The sequence below is a fragment of the Ictidomys tridecemlineatus genome, chromosome 1 (assembly GCF_052094955.1).
Source record: "Ictidomys tridecemlineatus isolate mIctTri1 chromosome 1, mIctTri1.hap1, whole genome shotgun sequence".
In the NCBI taxonomy this organism is placed as follows: Eukaryota; Metazoa; Chordata; class Mammalia; order Rodentia; family Sciuridae; genus Ictidomys; species Ictidomys tridecemlineatus.
Genome location: NC_135477.1, coordinates 168,698,699 through 168,722,347, shown reverse-complemented (window position 1 = coordinate 168,722,347; position 23,649 = coordinate 168,698,699). Strand labels below are relative to the sequence as shown.

The following is a 23,649-nucleotide window of genomic DNA, read 5'->3' as shown; positions in this document are numbered from 1 at the left end:
AGTTGGGTACCAGTGAAGGAGTGGTGAGCAGGGCACTGGCCTCTCCCTCCAGCTACCCAGCTGCTGCCCGGGAAGAGGGCCCCGTGGGAGAGGGTGCTGACCTCTTGTAGGCAGAGTGGTCGTTCTTCACACTGCACTTCATGTTCTTCAGCTCGTCCAAGACGGCGAACATGTTGATGAACTTGCCCAGGGTCAGCAGGTAGGCCTCGGACACAAAGTCCTTCCTGCGCTCGGCGTGGCACAGACGCTTCACCTCGCTGCAGAACCGCTCGATGGCCTTGCGCTGGAGGCAGAGGGGCAGGCGTAAGGGGGGTGGCGGCCCCAGGGGTGGGGACAGTGGCTCCCTCTGCTTTCTGGTCAAGGTTCCCCTGGGGTCTCCCCAGGCCATCGAGAAAAGAGCAGAGCTGTAGGGTGGACTTTCTCAGAGAAGTATTTCAATCCAAATCTGATTTTAGAGGCAACCTGGATCTGGCCCTGAGTGAGTCGAACCAATGAATTCATCCAACACACTTTCATTTAGAAGCATCAATATGTCTTATTCATTTTGTGTCCCCCAACACCTGGGACAGTGTCAGGGAGAAAGAGGCCAAGAGTGTGTGAGAACCATCCAGAGAAAGGGGCTCATGATGATCAATAACTCTTTATTGAGCATCTACTGTGTGCCAGGTACCATTCCAGGCATATCCCAGTAAAGCTGGTGTCAGGAAAAAACAAAAACAGAAAAAAAAACAGTTCAACAAGAGAAAAAGAGGCTGCTGCTGCGATCTGGGGGCAGTGAGCAGGAGAGAAAGAGGAGGAGGAGAAGAAATGGAAGCAAGGGAGAGGAGAAGTGGGGAAAAAAATGACAGCTCCAATGTGAGCCGTGGGCCTGGGACCCCGCGGTCAGCCACCCTCTCCCCAAAGACCACACCCGGTAGCTTTCCACCACCACAGGAATGTTCCCCATCAGCCCCGTGCAATCAACAGCTGCTCCCCACGAGTGGCCATGGAGCCCTTGAGATGCGCTCTGTGACTGAGGAGCTGCATTCTTAATTGTACGTAATTTTAATTAACATCAGTAGTCACACGTGGCCAGTGACTGTGGTGCTGGCCAGCCGGGTTCTAAGTTACTACAGATCCTCCCTTCTGCGAATGCCTCTGGGGAGGCCTCAGCTTAGCACCCCAGGGTCTTTGGGAAGCTCTCCTCTTGCAGGTCTGTCTGCCTTCGCGAAGAGACCCGCGGCTCCTGGAAGCCGGGTCTGTGCTGCTAACAGCAGCCGCAGCCTTCGGACCCGCTGTGGAACAGGGCTCTACTTGTTCTTTATCAATGGACCTCATTTATCCTCATTTATCCTCACCTCCTTGTGCTACACTGACCCCCCAGGCATTGCCACTGTGCAGGGGACTGGCAGGGAATCCGTCCATGACACTCAGCTCCATGGGGAACCAAGAAGAGGGTGCACTGTGTGTCATGATGCCCACCCTGGAGTCCAGCCTGGCCGCCAGTTACCAACCTGTCCCCCTCAGCTGTTTTTGATGCAACTGTGACACCCTGCTCCCTCTACTCACGTGCCTCCCTGTGGCCCCTGTCCAGCCAGCCTGCCCACTCAGAGAAGCCCTGGCCCTCTCTCCTCCTTTCCTTTTTTTTTCCCGTACCAAGGATTGAACCCAGGGGCTCTCGATCACTGAGCCACATCCCCAGCCCTTTTTAATATTTTATTAGAGACAGAGCCTCACTGAGTTGCTTAGGGCCTCACTAAGTCACTGAGACTGGCTTTAAATACATGATCCTCCTACCTCAGCCTCCCGAGCTACGGGATTACAGGCCTGTGCCACTACACTGGCTCATTCCTTCTTGACATCATCATGCTCACAGGCCTCCCAACTGGCCTCCCTGCTGTCCCTCTGCTCCTGCTCCCAACTTCTTCCTGTCCCCCCAACATGCCATCCACCCCTATACAGCAGCCAGAGGCTGTCACAAAACCTCAGATCAGATCAAGTCACCCAAACCCTCCAGTGGCCTCCCATGGCCTTGAATGACGACATCTCAGGGTCCACAGTGCCTCCCCACAGTCTCCTTCCTCTCCCGCCCCCCCCCCATCTTCACTGAGTTCCAGTCTCCCTGTCTTCCTTCTACTCCTTAAACACATCAGACCTGAGGACTTTGGCCTTTACAGTACCTTCTCCAGGGAGTGCTCTTGCTCCTGACCACTGCAGGCAGCCTCTCTCTCACTGCCCAGAGCTCAGTCCACACACACGTCCCAAGAGACTGTCCCTAAAGAGCACCAGCAGATACTCCACAACCCGGAACTGTTTTCACTATTAGTTTGCTCGCAGCACTAATTATCCCCTGAAAATCACTTTTTATAGTCAGTCTCTCCCCATGCCCAGAGCACACTCACTGACTCATCAGATGTAACTTACATGGGGCTAGGGACATCTATCTGTTTTGCTCACACAGGGGTTTGGAGGTAGCTTTCTAAAAATAGCTGCTAGATGAAGAGACAGCATGGTACCAAGGTGCAGAGCCTGGTGTCTGGAAGACAGGTGGTCTTCTCGGGTCTCCTGATGCAGAACCACCAGGCCAGCTCACCTGGAAGTACATGAACTTCATGAGTTTGGTGACCTCCGGTTCCAGCACCTCCACGGTCTTCTCATAGATCTCCACTCGGTTGGGCTGCTCATTGCACTTCACCTGTGGGCAGAGGAGGGGACTCAGCACCCTGGTTCGTCCACACAGTCCTGGTCCACACCTGTGGTCTTATTAATAAGGATACTCTTTACTCTCACAAGGGCCTCTGTTGGGAAGTAACTGATTCCAAAGCAAGAAAAAGCTGAGGTGGCTCCAGTCTCACTGGTCTGGTGGGAGGCAGAGGCGGCCCTCCACCCCCCACCCCAGAGACTGGCTACACATTAGGAACCAGCTGGTCCCAACACAGGAACCCCCCCTCCCTTTTTTGGTGTTCTGTGCTATGACCAGGAGCTTCCCACTTTGGCCTTTCCCCAGCCCTGTCCCAGGGGGGGCCCAGTCAGATTCTAAGCAAAGAGCAATGTTCTATCCCTTGCTCCCCTAGCCATCCCCAGGCCAATGTCAGCCAACATCAGATGTGCCATTAAAAACCCATTTCCCCGCCCAGTGGTTTTCAACCAGTGTGCACATCAGAATCACATGGCAGACACTCTACAACACTCTTGTCAAAACCACCAGCAGGTCAACTGAATCTGAAGATTGAGGAGAGGCGGTTCAAGGACACTCTTCACAGATGGTCAGAAATTCTCAAAACGGTAGCAAGGGCTGGATTGCGACTCAGTGGTAGGGTGCTTGCCTAGCACATGTAAGGCACTGAGTTTGATCCTCAGCACCACATAAAATAAATAAATAAGTAAAATACAGGTATGCATCATCTACAACTAAAAAAATTTTAAAAAAAAAGGTAGCAAGTGCTAAATACCCATCCACGGATGACCAAATGGATTTGACGATGTGATCACATAATATAGTGATGAACTCTTAGAAGGGACGAGATAGAACTACATAAATTGCCATAACAGCACTGTCACCATAAGCTAGCAGGTGAACAACAGGATAATTTGATCCTGTTTTTGTTAAGCAAAACAAAACTCTTTGTGTTCATATAAAAGACCGCCAGATGAAATCAGTAAGGCTGAAAAACTGCAAATAGCACTTCTCCCCAAGGACCAGGATTAGGAGGGGAAGAATAGATTGCTTACATTATACACCTGTGGTTTGTTGATTTGTGATGATGGAACTCATTAGTTATCTGACAATGATGGTTAAAAAAATATGTGCATGTTTTGACATAAAAAAGTTCAGTAATGAAGAAATTTTTACAAGCAAAAGGCAGAATAATATAAAAAAGAAACAACACTATTATAAATGATAAAAATGTACAAAATAATATTCGCACCAGGGAGACGATACAGAAGAATATGCAGCAAAGTGTTCCCAGTGATGATCTTAGGGAGAAAGGTGGGTTTGGCTGGTGGGGCCAGGAGGTCTTATATGTTACTTTACATCCTTCTGCCATGGTTTAGGTGTCAGAAAATTAGCATGTACAGTTTTTGAAATAAGATACTATGCATACTGTGTACTGCACAAACCTTTAAGTCCCTGGGCATGGGCCCTGGTCATCAGTGACTTCAGGTTGCTTCCATGGATGAGAGGCCCTGACTTGCCCCTCCCACCTGGAAAAGCTCAGTGAGTAGAGTGAGAAAGAATAAGACCCCCGCAGAGGGGTTTGAGACACACACACAGGGTGCGGGCCGTCTCACCTGGGGAATGGCCCGGGAACAGCTGCGCCAGGTGTACAGCATGACGGCATACTCATGTCCCTCCTCCAGCATTTCATTCTGAAAGAGCAAAACCAGGGGGCAGTGAGAAGTGACATCCAAGCCCAGGGCTTCTCAAGAGCCTCACTATCACGGGGGTGTCTGTGGACCAGCAGCATCGGCACCGTCAGCAGGGGGCGCACTAGCAATGCAGACCCTCAGGCCCCCCCTTGTCTAAAAGCTGCATCTCAACAAAATGCTCAGATGACTCACTTGCACAAGAGTAAGAAAAACCGACCTACATCATTCTCATCAGAAGCCCAAGGGCTCTATGACAGGGCTACAGTTTTCAAACAGATGGATGGCCACCTTGGAAAGGAGGACAGAACTGCAGTTCCCACAGAAAAAGGTGTCCCAGATATAGTTAGCAAGAAAATGAGCAAGCAAAACTGTATGTAAATAGGTCACAAACCAAAACAATTGTGATTATAAATATATCCTGAATGTAAAAAAAAAAAAAATTGGTGGCATATGTACCAAGCTCTGAATTACAAGCTCTCTCTGGATTGGAATACTATGTTACTTTATATATCTACTAGAGTAAGGTAATAGTACTACAATAACAATAGATAATACGTAATATACTAAAATAACATAACAGTACTGTCAGTTCACACTTTGATAAGAGTCCACATTACTATAAGCAGGAGAATAATTAATATACACATGATAGAAATAAGCAACAACTTTGAAATGAGCCTAAAAATCAGAGATGACTCATCCCCTGGACTATGCCTCTGTGGAAAGAGCCCTCAACTCAAGGTATGAACATCTGGGCTAACATCCAGCTTCATCACCCTCAGCCCTTTAGTGCACAGTAAATCACTAAAACTCCCCACTTAGTCATCTGTTAAAGTGATGATGATGGTGGTGGTGCTGATGTGACAGAATTCTGTGAGAATTCAAGGACACTATGTCTCTCTCTAGGTGATCTGTAAAGGAAGTTAGGAAAACAGTCTAAATTCCTAAAAAAGGTGCCACAAAATATTAACAATTGAGTCACCATTTGACCCAGCAGTTTCACCGCTAGATATATACCCAGGAGAACTGAAATTGTGTCCACACAGAAATTTCTGAGGATTCAGGATTTATGGGTGACATAAATGTTCACAGCAGCATTATTCATAATAACTCAAAAATAGAAATAAAGCCAGGTAAAGTAGCACATGCCTATAATCCCAGCTACTCGGGAGGCTGAGGTAGGAGGATCATAAGTTTGAGGCCTACCTCAGCAATTTAGCAAGACCCTAAGCCACGTAGCAAGAACCTGTCTCAAAAGAAAAATAAAAAGGGTTGGGGAGGTAACTCAGTGGTTAAACCCTCAGTACCAACAAAAAACAAAAACAAAACAAAACAACAACAACAAAAATGGAAATAACGCAAATGTCCACCAACTGATGAATGGACAAATAAAAGTGGGATCCTACAATGGGATATTATTCACCTATAAATATCCTACATGGGATATTATTCACCTATAAAAAGTAATGAAGTACTTACACAGGCTACAACACAAACTTTGAAAAACATTTCACTAAGGGAAAGAAGCCAGGTACAAAAAGCCACTTATTGTATAACTCACTTAGATGAAATGTCAGAATATGCAAATCCATAGAGACAGAAAGTGCATTGGAGGTTGCCAGGGTTCACAGGGAGAGAGGAAGTGGAAGTGACTGCTAAGAGGTCTGGGGTATTCTTTTGGGTAACAGAAATTAGATGGTGGTGTGGTTGTATAATATTGTGAATAGGCTTTTAAAAAAAAAGCATTGAATTATACACTTTAAATGGTTTTAGGTTATGAAAAGTATGCCCCCAAACACAATAAAGAATAACACAAAGCCATGTCTTGTTGTGAATATCTGTATAGCTATTCAAAAAAATGTACTTTTATTGATTTAATTTTAAGTCTGCATATCTTACATATTCCCTATCTCATTAGAATCAGATCAGATATAACCTGGAGTTTATTACTTATTACAGCTCTATTTTCAACAGCAAATGTCTTTGACAAGTCACAGTTTCAATGCTTAATGTAGAGAGCTTTTAGCATCAGTAACATGTTGTCCTTGAGATCAGAAAGAACCAAGATCAACCCGTGGGTGTCCTACAGTCATCTGCTTCAAACACATGTCAAAAAGGGGAAGTGACAGTAATATAAAGAATGTGCATCTATTTTTAGCACGCAACTGCCCATAGCAGGTGTAATGTGAACTCCTTCATTCAATGAAAGCTTTACTGAGCACTCACGGGGTCCTGGGCTCTGTGCTGAACAGGGCAGTGGAGAAGTTGGGTGTGGACTCTGCCCTGTGGAAAGTTTAGCTGACTCTCAGCTGGATTTATTGCACAACTGGCCTTGAATAAAGAGGCCAAGACGATATGGAGAAAGGAGTCCTGGGTGGGGCCTTGGGACTTGACTTCTGGCCCTGCCTCCCTTGGACCCATCTTTCAACTTCTCATAAGGGTCATAGTTTTCTTATTTAGAAACAAGCCAAGCTTCTTGGAGCTAAAAAAAGACAAGACAACAGAAAGCTCCCTAGAGCCTACAGAAACAAATGTGGCCCTGTGGGCACCTTGATCAAATTCAGGAAGACCCACGTGGAACCTCTAACGTACTTGTCAGTAAAGAAATCTGGGTTGTTTTAAGGCACTAAGAATATGATAGCTTGATACAGCAGCAATAGAAGATTCATGCAGTGACCCTCAGAACCAGCCTGCTCCTTAGACTTCCCTACCAGAGTCCCTGATCTGACATTTCCAGAACACCTCAGTGTGGTTGCTGTTCCCTCTACCCCAGCAGATTGCTAGGCCACGTGGGACTGAGCTCCGGTGACTCTCACATGCACGTCCCCCTAGTCACCCTCAAAGCCATCACCCTAGTACCATCTTTAATAACTCCAGGGTTGGGAATTTAATGATCTCAGTGATTTATCTGCTCCATTCACTCTTCCTCAACTCATTCCACACATAATAGGTGAAACAAGTCTGCTCAACTCTCTCCTATGGACAAAAACCTTCCACTGCCTTTGGACTTTTAGTGATGAATGAAAGCCCAGTGCTACAGGCTGAATTGTATGCATCTCTCTCCCTCCACACAATCATCTGTTGAAGCCCTAAACCTAGTACCTGAGAATGACTCTACTTGGAGATGGAGTGGTTAAATTCAAATGAGGTCATTTCTGTGGGCCCTAATCCAATTTGACTGGTGTCCTTATAAGAAGAGGGAATTTGGATTCCCAAAGAGACATGCTGTGTGTGCACAGGAAAGACTACGTGAGGAAACAGCCAGAAGCAGTCTCAGGTAAACCAGAGTGGCTCTGGGAAAAACCAACCCTGCCCACATCTTGATCATGGACTTCCAGCCTCCAGGACTGTGAGAAAATAAACACCCGCTCTTTAAGCCAGTCTACTGCATTTTGTTAAGGCAGCCCTCGCCAACTGATGTACCCTGCACCAGCTGACCCCCATCTGAATTTCCATCAATACCATAATTTGCTCATGTGGACCTCACAGATCACACATGAGTAACCACTGGAAATTCTATGCCTTTGTTCATACTGGTTCCCCCAGCAGGGTAAGCCCACTCCTCCCAGACTGGTAAAATTCCATGTGAGACAGTGGAATAAAATACAGAGAGTCAGTCCCAGATTTCAGATCCAGTCCCATGACTTCCTGATTGTAGGACCATGAGTAACATGCTTATTAACTTCTCCAGGCCTCTGTTTTCTCATCCCTAAAATGGGTATATTGATCCCTCTGCAAGTCCCAGGACGATTTTGAGGACTCCAATGCATTGTGTTAGGAATGCCTTACAGACAGCTTAAAGGTGTCATTATCCTCCTATAGGGCCCCGCTTGAAAGTCACTTCCTTCATCAAATTAATCCTCTCAAAGTCCCTTCAAACACCGAACTTTAACCATGACATTTACCCTTTGTGAATTTTCATTTGTCCACAAAGAGTAGTCCAGAGCACAGATTTTTGTTGACAGACAGCAGAGGTTAGGTCCTTCATTTGTCATCTGTGGGCTCCAGTTTTCCCCAGCTGTAGAGTGGGTACTTTATTATTTATTTGTTTGTTGTTTGTTTTCATTTTTAGGTACTGGGTGGGGTGAAGCCAGGGGCACTTTACCACTGAGCTACATCCTTAGTCCTTTATTTTTTGTGTTGAGACAGGGTCTTGCTAAGGTGCTGAGACTGGCCTTGAACTTGCAATTCTCCTGCCTCAGTCTCTCGTCACTGGGATTACAGGTACGTGCCACTGCACCTAGCATAAAATGGGTATTATAACAGAACTACCTCACAGGGTTCATTGAGGATGAAATGAGACAATGAACTTAAAATATCTGCACAGAGAAAGTGCTCGGTGAATGGCAAGCTTCAGTATTGACTTGACTCCCTGAGAACTAGGATTGGCCAGTTTGTCCCTGGGCACCTCCCCAGCACTGACCCTGTTCTCTGCAGGTACAGATGCAAAATACTTACAGAACAAACGAGTAGGTTTGCTAAGTCAAGGTTAGAGAATACAACGAACAGAGTGACAAAGATCCATCAGGCCACAACAGAGCCCCAAGATAAGGACTCTGGAATTCCTCCAAGTCCAGTGCTGCCTGAGAAGAAAAAAATCAAGGAAAGCCCAAGAGAGAAGGGTATGACCCCTCCTTTTTAGAGTCAGAACCTAAGAAAGAATATAATAGCTAGCTCTGCGTGTAGGGTGATCTAGGCCACTGGCTTCCTTGAGTCAATAACCATGTTACTCCAAAGCCAAAGTCACCGTGTCTCTTTTATGAAGAATATTTTGCTTTGCAGACAAAGTTCCACATACTCCGTAATCAGTGAAATGTAAGACAAGGCAGAATCTAACCACATGTTAACACAGAGAGCTACAGAAGCTCAGGGAAGTGAGCGGTGGAGATCAGGAGGGTCTACAGTGAGTGGGATTTGCAAAGCCTGAAGCTAAAGGGGAGCAGTGTGCTGAGCTTCTGGAAGGAGGTGGGGCAGGACTACACAATGGCTTGCATAGCTGGGGTCTGAAGTGGGGGTAGCCGAGGACATGTCCCCGTGTGAGAAGCCGCCCACAGCCCCTCCTGCTCCAGCAGGGAGCACGTCTGCACACGTGGTTCTAGAGACTTACCATGCTGGAATGGACCGTTGCCTGCTCAATGTACCTTGCAATGCCTGTAACAAATGCATTCCTGTCCTCGAAGTTCGTGTCAAAGTTGGCCTGTGGAATTAAAGGTTAGGCACATTTAGTTGTTGGGAATGGGTCCAAGGTAGCTGGTGTCCAGGAAGCAAATTACTGTCAACAAACTCTGTGGAAACCTACTGCCATCTCACCTGGAATCTTGCCTCTCCCCCAAACACTTGACTGCATAATCACACCAGCAGGGACAGGCTGAGGACAGGGCCCATCTGCTTCCCATGGGTGGTCAGTCACTCACCAAGAGACTCAGAAGTAAATGCCAAAACTACACGAGCCCAAAATGCTGCTAAAAGTTCAGTATACATCACTTTGATCCAGCCATTCAGAAATTCTCACCTGAAGGTGCAAATCAATATGCATGAGGACAACCACTGCAGCATTTTTGTGATTTAAAAAAACCTGCAAACCACTCAAATGCCCATCAATAGCAAATGGCTAAATAAATAATAGCATACACTGTACATGCAATGACTTAGAAGGACCATGAGGAGCTAGAACACATGTGGCTCAACCATATTACATTGTGATAGAAAAAATGCCCATAATAAATTTTAAGAAAAAGCCAGGTCATGGAATACTATAAATAGTGCTATTTCCTTTTGACAAAAAGAAAAAAATCATATTTTAAAAACATATACATATTATTATATACCAAATATACATATTTCACCAAGTATATATTTACAAGATGTACATATTAACATATGTAGCAAGTTGACATATTTGGTAAAATACATATATTTGGTAAAAGGGTCCATGTGTCTAGAGAAGAGGGGGCATAGTTACAGGGAAATTTTGTCATACTTTCCTGTAAATAAAGACCATAAAGTTTAATACAGGTTAGAAGATATAAATAAATCATATTCATGAACTGAACCTTCAAACATGTTAATAAATCTAACTATTGAATGAAACTAAAAATATATATTCATTCACACTTAGCCATCTAAGAACTAGCAAAAGGTCAAATATAGCGAAAAAATTTCAAATGAATGCATTCCTTCTTCACAAGGCCTCTGGCCTAGCAAGCGGGGCCCAGGGACTACACTGCAGAGCTGACTCCAACTGCAAAAGGGTGCCCTCTCTACCAGCCCCATGGGATGGTGGATTTGTGCAATCAAGGGTAGACTATCACAAGATTTCCTCTAAGGCCAAAGCAAATGCCTCTGACCTACTTCCCTGAGCCCTGTGGAGTCCTCGCGTTCTTTTCACATACACAAAGGCGAAGTAACTACCCAGGCAGGCGCTAGGGCTTTCTAAATGGCAATATTTAATTCATGAGGTCAGGATTGCCAAAACATGGTTGGTGCAGCAGCAAGAACAGCTGGGAAGTACCTGGGGTCAGAGCACATCGACCAGCCCTCCCTGGGGGACGGAAACAGCCCTGATGTACATTGGTTAGCTCATCTGTTCCTCACACCCGGCTCCCCAAGTGCGTGAGGGACTGCATCAGCTCTGGACCTTTAACCTTCTAGAGGCAGCCCCTCTCCCTTCAGGGCAGAGGCTCTTAGGGAATTCAGAGCTCCTGAGCTCCCGGCATGCTCCCCCACTTCCATTACCTGGTACATGATGGAGGAGGGCGGGGGCTCGATGCATGGCTGCTGGTCTGGGAGGGGCAGCTCTTCCAGCAGGTCCACGTTGGACAGGGCATCTTCCAGGGTGACGTGGGTGGTCATGGCTGCAGTTTCTGTGTTCTACACTGAGGGAGGGGAAGGAAGGACATGGGAAAATTCATTTCAGGGGTTTCCAAACATTTCTTTCAATCCTTACCCTGTCCAAGTTCCTTCTGGAGAATAAAGGGGATTAAGATGCCTTGAGGTCACTTTCACTTGCCACTTCTTCACATGATGTCCCCAACTTGGGCCTTCTGCATTTCAAAATCTCTTTGCAGTTTCCAAAGTGTCCATTATCTGACTGAGCCTCACCACCACCCTCTTTGACCAACATTGAAAGGTTGTATGCTGCCCATGTAACTGATGAAGAAATAAGTCCCAGAGAGGTTTGTGCAATGTGCACATGATCATGTGACCAAGGGCACAGGCCTTCAACTGACGCTGGACAGTGGGACAAGTTTAATACAGGTTAGAAGATATAAACAAATCATATTCATAAACTGAACCTTCAAACATGTTAATAAATCTAACTATTGAATGAATTTAAAAATATACATTTCTATATAAATATAAATATATATAGTGACATTTACATATAGTCACATTTGGCTATCTAAGAACTAGAAAAAAGTCAAATACAGCAAAAAAAAAAAAAAAATCAAAAGAATGCATTCCTTCTTCACAAGGCCTCTAGCCTAGCCAGTTATCTACTTTCTGTTCTTCATAAGGATATTGATCAGTTCCACTCTTAAATTATTGCACGACACAAATATCCGTGAGTGCAACAGCCAAGATAATCCACTGGAGATCCGAGCCTAGATTTTATAGGCTAACTGAGCTGGGACACCACACTCAGATCAACACTGCTTACAAAGTCAGAAGACCCTCCATGTCCTCCATAACAGGAGCATGTTTTGTGAAAACCAATCAACTCTACGTGGATAATTTTGTGTCTAGGACCCTAGCGGAGTAGAGCTACCTAGATAATTTTGCCAGGCAGCGAAGTTGAAAAAGATCTGAACAGGGCAATTAACCAACTCAAGCTAATTGCTATTTTAAGATTTCAGTACCCAGCAAATAGAATACTCGGGGTTTTTTTTCCAAACATATATGAAACACTGATTAAAAACTGATAAGGCATGATTTAGGGTATAAATCAGGTTTCCACAAATTTCCTCTCAAAATGATAGATATATTCATCAATTACCATGCAAGGAAATTAGAAATCAATGATGCAAATTATAGCAAAAGAATCCATACCCTTGACACCCTGTAAAGCACACAGAGGTCATTCAGAGCTACAGAGGAATTCAGACAGAAATGATGAAGTATTTCAAACTGAAAGAGAGTACTAACAGATGTCTTAAAGGCACTTAGCATTAAAATAAGAAAGTGAAACTCAGCAAACTTAATTTCCCACTCAAAAATCAAAAAGAAAGCAAAAAAAAAAATCAACCTAGAGAAATGAGAAGGGCATGACTGTCACAAAAGCAGAAATACATGAAGCAAAAGGAAACAAACAGAAGACAAATAACTAAACTGAATTTTACAGAAAGATTAATAATAAAAATAACCCTTTAACACACCACGAGGAAGAACACACCCTGGGCTAGGCCAGAACCCTTGGCTCCCATCCTCCTTGCAGGGAGGCGTGACTCAGGCTTCAGGGCTAGAATTTCTCCTGAGAATGTCAGTGACTGTGCCCTGCTTGCTAGGAAAGTTGGTGTCAGACACCAGGGAACACCGTTCTCTCAATTCATACCCTTCAGGCCGATGCTCAGGAGGGCAGAAGCTGAGCAGCTAACGACCATGCACATTTCGCTAACGACCACGCACAGTTCTCAAATACACCTCCCGGCGTGTACTATGGCAACTGCTAGGCCAGGTCCCATGAGGATGCACTTCCCCTCTGTCCTCTGACAAGGCCTGTCCTGCAGGGTGGTTTCAGGCCCTCTCCACACCTACACTTCTTCTTCTTCTCTTATCTACTTCTCTTATCTACCTCCTGAATACTAAATGTGGTCTTCAGTTCTATGGCAACACCACTGCCAACTCACACACAAAAAAGACCCTCTTCTTTCTCATATTACGATGAAGTCCATTTAAGGAGGTGATACTAATTTTATGGGATACAATGATTTACAGCCTCCAAAGCCCAATGGTTCTCTTTACTGAATCAGAGAATTTTTATTTACATTTCTTTAGCCCTTTCTGTGTCAGACACAATGCCTAGCATCCGACTACTTTGATTTTTTTTTTTTTTTTTTTGGTGGGGGTGGTGGGTGGAGGAGGATAGCGGGGATTGAGCTCAGGGGCACTCAACCACTCAGCCATGCTCCTAACCCTATTTTGTATTTTATGTAGAGAAAGGGTCTCACTGAGTTGCTTAACACTTGGGCTTTGCTGAGGCTGGCTTTGAACTCATGATCCTCCTGCCTCAGCCTCCTGAGCTGCTGGGATTATAGGTCTGTGCCACTGCGCCTGTCCTGTTTTAATCTTGCACCAATCCTATAAAAGTAGATACTATGACTATTCTGTTTTTGCTCTACAGATGAGCAATCAGAAGCTCAAATTTAAGAAATTTCACAAGGTCAAGTGCAAGTGAGCGACAATGAGATTTAGCTCACATCCAAGTCCATGAGAGGTGTTTGCAAACACTCTCCATTAGTGATTCTTGGCCTTGCTGTGTCAAAGAATCATACATACAGCTTCTCAATAAAAACATGCCTGGGCCCTACCTCTATGATCAGGAAGACTATTTTTAGAAAGTATCCTACTACCTTTTCAGTAAAAGAAATCCAGATTAAAATCACACAGAGACACTACTTCTCACTGACAAGACTCACAAAAATCAAAAAGGTTGACCCTCCTTGCCACAGCAAGATTGTGGAGAAATAGTTCCCTCAGACATTGTTGGTAGAGATGTAAAGCAGCCTAACTCCCATGGCCTGTTACCTTTTGACCAGCCATCCTACTTCTAAGAATCTAGCCCAAGGCCATGTTGACAAAAGCACAAAAAGACACATATGGACAAGGTCATTTGTGAAAACACCATATATAATAGGAAAAAGAACTGGACACTGACTATCCATCCATAGGGAACTGTCTCAATGAACCATGGTGTCCTCCACAGTGGAACACCAGACAGCCGTGAGCAGTGAGGAACCTCTCTATGTGCAGCCATGGGGTCATCTCCAAGAAGGGTCAGGAAGAGCACACTCTCATTTATCTAAGAGAGGGGGGATGCACACACGCATGCGTTCACGCACATACACACACACCTTATATTTAAAAAAAAAACAATGCAAAGATAAGCTATGTTTTTCAAAAAAAACTGGTTACCTATGGTGAAGGTGGAAAAAAGAGGAAATAGACTCAAGGAGGCAGGGAAACAAGCTAGAATCCTTTGAACATACCTTGTTTTATAATTTGACTTTGAAACCATGAACATATTTTACATCAGTATAAAGTTTGAATTTAAAATGCAACACCAAGAACAAAGTAAAATGAAACCAATGAACACATGTGTGTTACTTGTTGGCATAACCACAAAGAAAGGAACTAGTCCAAGCAATTTTATAATTTGAGGGTAGATTTCCCCAGTGAGACACGCCCTAAGAAGAACAAAAAGTGATGCAAAAATAAGCAATCTCATGCTGTTTTTAGTAATACACTGGCATATATTGTGATGAGAGTGTTTGGAGGCAGTGTAGGGTCAATGAAGGGAGCCATTAGGAAACTTTTTAGTCATTTCTTTTTAGTCATTTCAGAACTGGTATTCCTGACATGGCAGAATGAATACGTATGTAAGACTGAACTGAATAAGTAAAAGTTTGACATAGATTGGCCACCTTACGGTGGCTTAACTTAACAGCTTGACTTTGCAGCATTGGGAAGGCAACATGCATTCAGCTGAAACTCTTCAGGAATTTTGATCTTCTCCTGGACTAGTGGTATGTGCCACAACACTCTTGCAATACCAAGCAGCAGCAGTGAACTGCTATTTGGCCAAACATGTAGTCATGCGAGTGAACAACCAATATTCCACAGTGAGCTCTGTTGCTTAGGGGTGATGTTCAGCAAATTAGGCGGATTGAATGCATTTTCCACTTTAGATATTTTCCACCAACAATGTGTGTGTGTATGCACGTGTGTAAATGATTAGATGTGTATGTATATCTCTGTGTGTATATCTGTGTTTCATTGAGTTAGATAATTATTATTTACATTTCTTCAGCCCTTATTCTGTCAGACACTATGCCTAGCATCCGACTGTTTTAATCCTTTTTATTATTTACATCTCTTCACTGGAAAGACCTAAAAACAATGACCATCCCATGAGCCATGAGCACCCTAAGTGACCAGATCTTGGTCTGTAGACATCATTTCCTACTTAAAGGAATCAGTACTCCTTGAATCCAAGTCTTGCACCACCCCCCACTGAAAAATGTCTAAGGGTTAGAACATTTTGTCATACCAGGAAGTAAGAGATTATTGGAGTTATGGGTTGTGTCAGAGACCTGGAAGCCAACCTGAAGCAGCTTCCACTGGCTGAAAGGATGGCACCAGGTGAGCATCCATCAGTGAACCTGCAATGCCCTGGCATGAGAACAAATGTGTTCAAATCCCTGAGATCTCAAAAACAAGTAAGACCTGGTTTTTGTTACTTGATTGCTGTTGCAGGATGACTGTGAATGAACTACTGTGTTGAAAATCAGTAAATAACAAGAAGCCAACAGCTGACCTACTTTTCCTGGACAAATTAAATCCCTAGATGATCAAATGGAAGAAGAAAGAGATGTTTCTCTGTATAGAAGTATTCATTTTCTTCTCTCTCTTGGAAAAGTTGACAGAATACCTCTATTTTCCAACCCCTAAGGAACAAAAGGATCTAGGTGCTGGACCACAATAGCTGTCAAAATCACCAAATGAAAGACAATCAATATTAGGTGTCTCCTGATGGAAAAACATGCCATCATCTATGAAGACTGCTGGACCCAATAAGAAACATCTGAATCTCATCAGGTGTCTGACCCCAATTCTCAGGAAGACAGACCAACCTGTGATGTCACACCCTAGGGGCGTAACCAGTGCAATGCTGCCTGTGACAGTCTGTTGCTGTATAGACCATAACACACTACCACAGTGTACGTTTGGATCCTTATTGGATTCTATTCTAAACAAACCACCGTGAAAATAAAAATTATTTATGAGGAACTTAGAAAAATGAATACCGGTTGCATATTTTATAATATTAAGGGAAGAGTGTTTTTTAGATGTGATAATAACATCAAGGTTGTGTTTTAAAAGATTTTTCACCTTCTAGATGTGTCTGCTAATGTACGAATGTTAAGGTTTAGATATGAGGGGTGCATTTGTGAGACAATGCAAGAAAGGTTAGGAGTGAAATAACAGGGTTATGAGAGCCTTCACCGAATCAGTACAATAATCCCCTGATAGGGATTAACTGGGTGGTAACTACAGGCAGGGAGGGTGTGGCTGGAGGAGGTAGGTCACTGTAGGCGGGCCTTTGGGGTTTATATTTTCTCCCTGGTGAGTAGAGCTCTCTGCTTCCTGGTACCATGATCTGGGCTACTTCCCTCTGAATGCCCTTCCATGTTCTGCCTCACCTTTGACCAAGAGCTGTGAACTGAGACCTCTGAAACTTGAGCCCCAAATAACTTTTTCCTCCTCTAAAATTGTTCTTGTCAGATCTTTTGGCCACAGTGGTGAAGAAGCTGATGAAAACAATAGATAAAAGGATATAAGGGTTTGCCCCCAAATATTACTAAGTGGAGGAGAATAATAGATTAAAAAAAAATCAGCCATGAGCTAATAACTTGACGTTGTGTGATGCATTCATAGGTATTATATTCTTCTCTCATTTTATGTTTGAAACTTTCCATTAAAAACCCTCAGCTCAGTGCATAAGCTCCCAGTTCTTATCTAAAATCTCTTTTTTCTTTCTCCCTGACCCTGAATCCCATTGTCCTGATCTTTACCTCTTCCATTTTCCTATAATCTGGGTTTCTTTTGTGATTCTCAAATTTTAAAATTCCCACTTAACAGACTTACCCTGTGTTTTTCCCTTTTAACATAATAAGACCCCCTGCACTTCCCATGAGGAGAATCAATAAGTGAACAACCTACTAGTCAATAAATTAAGAGTCCTTGTTTACATAACACAATCTTTCTTTTCTCCTTGCAAATACAGCTTCTCTAATGAATTTGTGTTTGTAGATCATTCACTGCCCCAGGGAGCAGGAAATCAGACATTTTTAGATCCAGAGTTGGAAGTCACTGCCAAATCCACTTCAATCAGAAAGCACAAACCTTTTAGAAATTTGAACGGGGGCTACACATGATACAAGTACTTCTTTTCTGGCCAGAGTGATTGGTCTGTTACACAATCTTCCAAATGAGAAGAGTGCTTTATGTTCAGTCTACCAACACGTGGCCATTTTGTCATTTGGGGAGAGATATTAATGAAATATTTTAAAATTAACAGTGCTCTGGGAACATCATTTACCAAACACAATTTGCAACCTCTGTGTGGGGTTTTCATGGCAGATTTAAGTTGAACAGCTTCAAGTCAGAAGCCTGCCTTTACCAAGAGAAAATAATAACACTGGGTTCACAGGCAACTTGCTTCTGAGAGGGTAGCTTTAGGGCTTTCCCAGGCTGAGACAACTGATCCTCCAGAGGAAGAGAACTGAGTCCCATACACAGGATGCGTGGGAGGAAAACCAGGCTTGGTCAAAGCTGATTCTGACACCCACAACCGAACCCCTGCTACACTGCAGTAGATTGATTGGCATGGCCATTTCCCTTTTTTCACTTTCTAAAAAAGAAAATAGGAATATGAGCCATTTTTACTGAAATACTAGGTTGGTATAGTGGGTAAGATTGAGTTCTGGGTTTGAATCTTTATCTACTACTTATACAACGATATGCATATTATTTAACCTCTCTGAGTTCCTGTTTCCTTATCTATAGAAGGGTGATCATTTATATTAATGCCTGTTCTCAGTGATGTATTCTGAGGATTATGTATCTGTATAGCATGTGGACTATTTAACACAGTAGTCCGCACCAGAATAAGCATGCAGAAATGTGATGCCAAAGGACAAAAGTACAGCAAATTTAGTTATAAATCTAATTGGCTTTGATCCACGACTCAGGAATCAGAACAGCCTTTAGTCTCCAAAATAGAATGAGAGCTCCCCACTGCACAAGAGCAGAACAGTGGGTTTTGTAAGGCTGGAACAAGAAAACAGAACAACAGAAAATCTGATTGGTTAAGATCAGGTTACTTTTTGTAAGAGTTAAAACAGAAAGGACTTTCTTATTATCCTGACTCAGGTGCACTGTTCTCAGGAAAAAACTGACCTGGTTTTGAGATCTATCTTCTTCCTGCAAGTTTCAGTTTGATTATGTGGCATTGAGCATGAGTTACAGGTCTGCTGGGGCCTACTGTGGGAGCTCAGCCCAGTACCCAGGCTGCCCATAATTTTTGTTAGTTAACTCATGGCTTGTTTTCAACAGAGTGGAGGAGTTAAACATTGCAATGACAACTCGAAAGGAAGACATTGTTACTATTGCACTAAAATCTCAAATTTATAGATTGTTCACACTGATTTCCTCCATCTCAGCTGTTTTGCAAATTTGCAAAGGCAGAGGTTAGTTCTGCTGTTTTTCTCTGGAGGATTCCATTACTGAGAAGCGAATAGTTTCACTCAAGGTCACACACACAGCCAGCTAGTAGCAGAGGTAGAGTCAAAATGGGATGTCTTGACTTCTAATCCTATGCTCTTCTTTCTAGACCACACTTGGTGTTGTACCTTTTAGAAAAATGCCAACCACACTTTCTTTTTTTCTCCCTAGTTTGGCTGCCTTTTCCTTCTTGAAGAAGAACAAGACTCTGCCAAGCTAGAAAGATTAGGCACCTGTCATCTTTGGGATCCATGAAGATACATGAAGAGGATAAGTTCTACTTTTTCTGTCTGTATGGCTCTCCAGTTAGAGGCTATACACATACATACCACACACATGTATAGACATGTATGTATCCACATGCATATACAATTACATATGCAAAGAAATTATGTAAATTTATATATAAAAAGGAGGCTTAGGTTGTCCTCCACTTTTTTTTTTTTTTAATGTAGGACAGCATTTAACTGAGCAAGGAAAAAATCCCAAAGAATGAATTTGGATCATAGCCCACTCTTCCATGGTGGGTATCAGCTGGGTGTTTTGGGGACCACATGGGAACAGAAGTTTATCGTGACAGGATGTGGCTTGGCAGGTCACAGTGTTCAGTTGGGACTCATTCATATACCAGAGCCAGCTTCCTCACAGAAACCAAGTAGGGACAAAATCATTTGTGCTCTTCTTATGCAAATTCTAGTCAGAATGGCAATTATCAAAAATACAAATAATATTAAATGCTGACAAGAATATGGAGGGAAAGGTACACTCAGACATTGCTAGTGGGACTGCAAATTAGTGAACCATCTCAGAAAGCAGTGTGGAAATTCCTCAAAAAATAAGGAATAGAATTACCATATGACCCAACTATCCTACTCCTTGCTACTTATCCAAAAGAACTAAAATCAGCACACTCCAGTGATACAGCTACATCAATGTTTATAATAGCACAATTCACAATAGCCAAGTTATGGAGTCTACCCAGATGCCCATCGATACAAGAATCAAGAAAATGTGGTATATACACACAATGAAGTTTTCTCTAGCCATAAAGAAGAATGAAATATGGGCTGGGGTTGTGGCTCAGCAGTAGAGCACTCGCCTAGCAAGTGTGAGTCCCTGGGTTCAATCCTCAGCACCACATAAAAATACAACTAAAAAATAAATATTAAAAAAACAAAGAATGAAATAATGGCATTTGCCAGTAAATGGATGAAGATGAAGAAACCATGTTAAACAAAATAATAAGATTCAGAAAATCAAGGGTCATACGTTTTCTCTCATATGTGGAAGTTGGAGCAAGACATGGAATGAAGGCGGCAGTGGAGGGGAATGGATATCATAAAAATATGATTTTTGTCAAATTTCCTGGATATATTAGTGAATTAGAAGAATGAAAGGGTGGGAAGAAGGACAAGGGAAAGAAATATGCAATGAATCTAATGGAATCATTTTATGTCACATATAAACGTCCCAGAGGAAATATTCCCTTTATGTATATGTAGGAGGTAACAATTAAAAATAAATACATAAAGTAGTGAAAGAAGATCAGTAGAGGATGGAGAGGAGGAGGAGGGGAAGAAAAAGGAGGGGAATGGGAACTGAGGTCAAATTCCTTGTGTGCATAATTATGTCAAAATGAACCCAGATACTATGTAGAAATCATAACAAAATTATTAAACTGAGGACACTATTATCCTATGTATACCCTATGTATATATGATTACACAATCTGCATGATTCTACATCATGTACAACGAAAAGAATAAGAAGTTATACTCCATTTATGCATGGTATGTCAAAATGCATTCTACCACTATGTACAACTAAGTAGAACAAATAAAAAAAAAATTTAAAAAAGAGAAAAAGGAAACAAATATTAAACTGTAAAAAAAAAATTAAATGATAGCATATTTAAAAAAAAAGTTCCGGAGCATACCAGAATGGACCATGCAGTTTATTCTGAACAGGCTGAGCATGAAAGTTTTAATAGGAACAATTCACTTATCCAGTGATCAAACCTCATAGCTTTGAACACCACAGTGGCCTCTTGGAGCCATTTTTAGGGGTACCTGTACCAATCTGTAAAATAAAGGCACAGGCTAACAGCTGCCCAGATGATGAGAGCAGTAAGCCTAACAGTGGAGCATGGACAGTGAGAGCTATGCAGGCTAGAGAGCAAGGAGGCAGGTGTAGGAGTCTGGCCATGAGAGCAGGAACAAGAACTCCACACAGCTCGGATGCCTGGAGGCTTACCACCAATGCCATGCTTCACGACAGAACCCCAAACCCCCAAACACATGCTCCATGTATTGCCAGAATGATCCATGGAAATGGAAAAGATCCAAGGAAAGAACTCGAACTCCCCCTCCCCCTCCCCCGGATTGAGCCTAGGGCACTCTATTGCTATGCTACATCCCCAGCTCTTTTATTAAAGTTAATTTTGATACAGGGTCTTGCTAAGTTGCCCAAGCTAGCCTTCAAATTTATAATCCCCCTGCCTCAGCCTCTTGAGTAGCTGGGATCACAGGTTTGCACCCAATGCCTGGCAAACAATTACTTCTTTGAGAACCACTCTAATGTTCCCAAGCCCTATCTGAAGTTCTGTTCTGTACTCTTTTTTCTTTGGTCATGATCAGACACTTGGGTTCCTTCCTTCATACCATCTACAATATTTAATTATTAAGTGATTTACCATAATTTTGCTTCTGCCATGAAGTTTAAGCTTCCGGAGGACAGACATGTATCTAATTCACACCCTGTTTCTATGTGGAACCTTATTTGCAATTCAATAAAGTTTGGTTCTTCAGGAAGGGAAAAAAAATCTCATAACCCCTTCTTGAGAAAACCAGTCAAAAACTAGTAACAGCCAGGTGTCTTTGTGGCATATACCTATAATCCAAGCTACCCAGGAGATTGAGGCAAGTGGACTGCAAGTTTGAGGCCAGTGTCAGCAATTTAGTGAGACCCTGTCATAAAATAAAAAACAAGGGCTGGGGTTGTGGCTCAGTGTAGATTGCTTGCTTGTCTCACATGCATGGAGCTCTAGGTTTGATCTTTAGCACCCCATAAATAAATACAATAAAGGTATTGTGTCCATCTACAACTAATTTTTTTTTAACTAAAAAAATTTTTTTAAAAAAGGACTAAACTGTAACTCAGTGGTAAAGCACCTCTGGATTCAATACCCAGTCCTCCTCCCCTCCAAAAAGAAGTAGTAATTAAAAACAAACTAGTATTAGAGGGGACTTCCTTAACCAGATAAAGAACAGTTATCAAAAGAAAGAAAAATCCTTTCCCTTAAGATCAGGAATAAGACAAAGCCTGCTCTCCTCATCTCTATTCAACATTTTATTCAAGGTCCTAGCTAGGATATCAGAGAAGGAAATTAAACAGAAGGCATCCAGTAGGAAGGAAGCTGTGCATGTTATTATTCACAGATAACCATGATCTTGTATGTGGAATTTTTTTTTAGTTTGCTAAAAATCCATTAGACTAAACAAAACAAGGTTGTGGGATACTACATTAGTTCATAAGATCAATTATATCTTTATATACTGATCAATAAATAATCTGAAAATGAAATTAGGAAAACAAGTCTATCCACAAGAGCATCAAAACGAATATATCACAGGAACACATTTAACAAATAAGCACAAGACATATACTCTGAAAACTATAAAACATTGTTGAAAAAGTTTAAAGTAGGCATAAATAAATGAAAAGGCATCTCAGGTTTGTAGATTAGAAGGCTCAGTATCAAGGTGGCAAAGTTTCTCCAATTCATCTAAAGCTTCAACCTAATTGAAAACTCTGCAGCTTTTCTGAGCAAATTCCTAAGGAACTGATCCTAAAATTCACATGGAAATTCAAGGGCCCCACCTAGGACCACCAAGCCATCTTGAAAAAGAACAATAAAATTCAAGCACTCCACTTCCTGATTTCAAAACTTTCTACAATAGTTATGATGATAGACACACAGATCAATGAAACACAACTAGGAGTGGAAGTGATGGTTGATTTGGTTTTTGACTAGAGAGAGATTATGCACCAATGGAGAAAGACTGCCTTTTTTTTTTTTCCCTCTCCAACAATCGGTGCTGTGACAACTGGATATTCATGAGTAAAAGAATGAAGTTGAAACCCTGCCTCTTACAACAAACTATCTCAAAGTGGATGAAAGACCTAAATGTGAGTTCAAACTGTCAAGCTCTTAGGAGAAAACATAGGAGTAAATCTTTGTGACCTTGAATTATGTGGTGACATCAAAACCACAAATGACAAAACATAAATTAGACATCCTCAACATGGAAAACTTTTATGCTTCAAAGGATACCCTCATAAAAAGTGAAAGACAATCCCTAGAATGAAAGAAAAGATTTGCAAATCATATATCTGCTAAGTATATAGAATATCTATACAATTTTAGTTTATTTATTTATTTATTTTTGGTACCAGGGATTGAACTCGGGGCACTCGACCACTGAGCCACATCCCCAGCCCTATTTTGTATTTTATTTAGAGACAGGGTCTCACTGAGTTGCTTAGTGCCTTGCTTTTGTTGAGGCTGGCTTTGAACTGGCTATCCTCCTGTTTCAGCCTATGTGAAGAATTGTTAAAACTCAAAAATAAAAAAATAATTTTAAAAAAATGGGTAAAGGATCGAAAGAGACCTTTCTCCAAAGAAGATAAAAGTCAATAAGCACAGGAAAAACTTAATGTCCTTAGTGACTAGGGAAATGCAAATCAGTGTGACACACAATGATACTCCACCTCTTTTAGGATGCTGTAATAAAAAGG

At 42.5% G+C, this 23,649-nt stretch overlaps 1 protein-coding gene across 3 annotated transcripts in view; it reads right to left on the bottom strand.

The window, feature by feature from the left end:
* Cyfip2 (cytoplasmic FMR1 interacting protein 2) overlaps nt 1-23,649 on the bottom strand; it is a 122,651-nt gene that overhangs the window by 90,600 nt on the left and 8,402 nt on the right. For all 3 annotated transcript variants that reach the window (XM_021726482.3, XM_005325446.4, XM_021726483.3), the window contains exons 2-6: nt 11,086-11,225; nt 9,458-9,547; nt 4,273-4,350; nt 2,573-2,674; nt 102-283 (exon numbers count right to left, since the gene is read on the bottom strand). In XM_021726482.3, coding sequence (XP_021582157.1) covers nt 102-283; nt 2,573-2,674; nt 4,273-4,350; nt 9,458-9,547; nt 11,086-11,202 — 569 coding nt within the window. In that variant the 5' untranslated portion in view covers nt 11,203-11,225. The remainder of the gene's footprint in view (nt 1-101; nt 284-2,572; nt 2,675-4,272; nt 4,351-9,457; nt 9,548-11,085; nt 11,226-23,649) is intronic.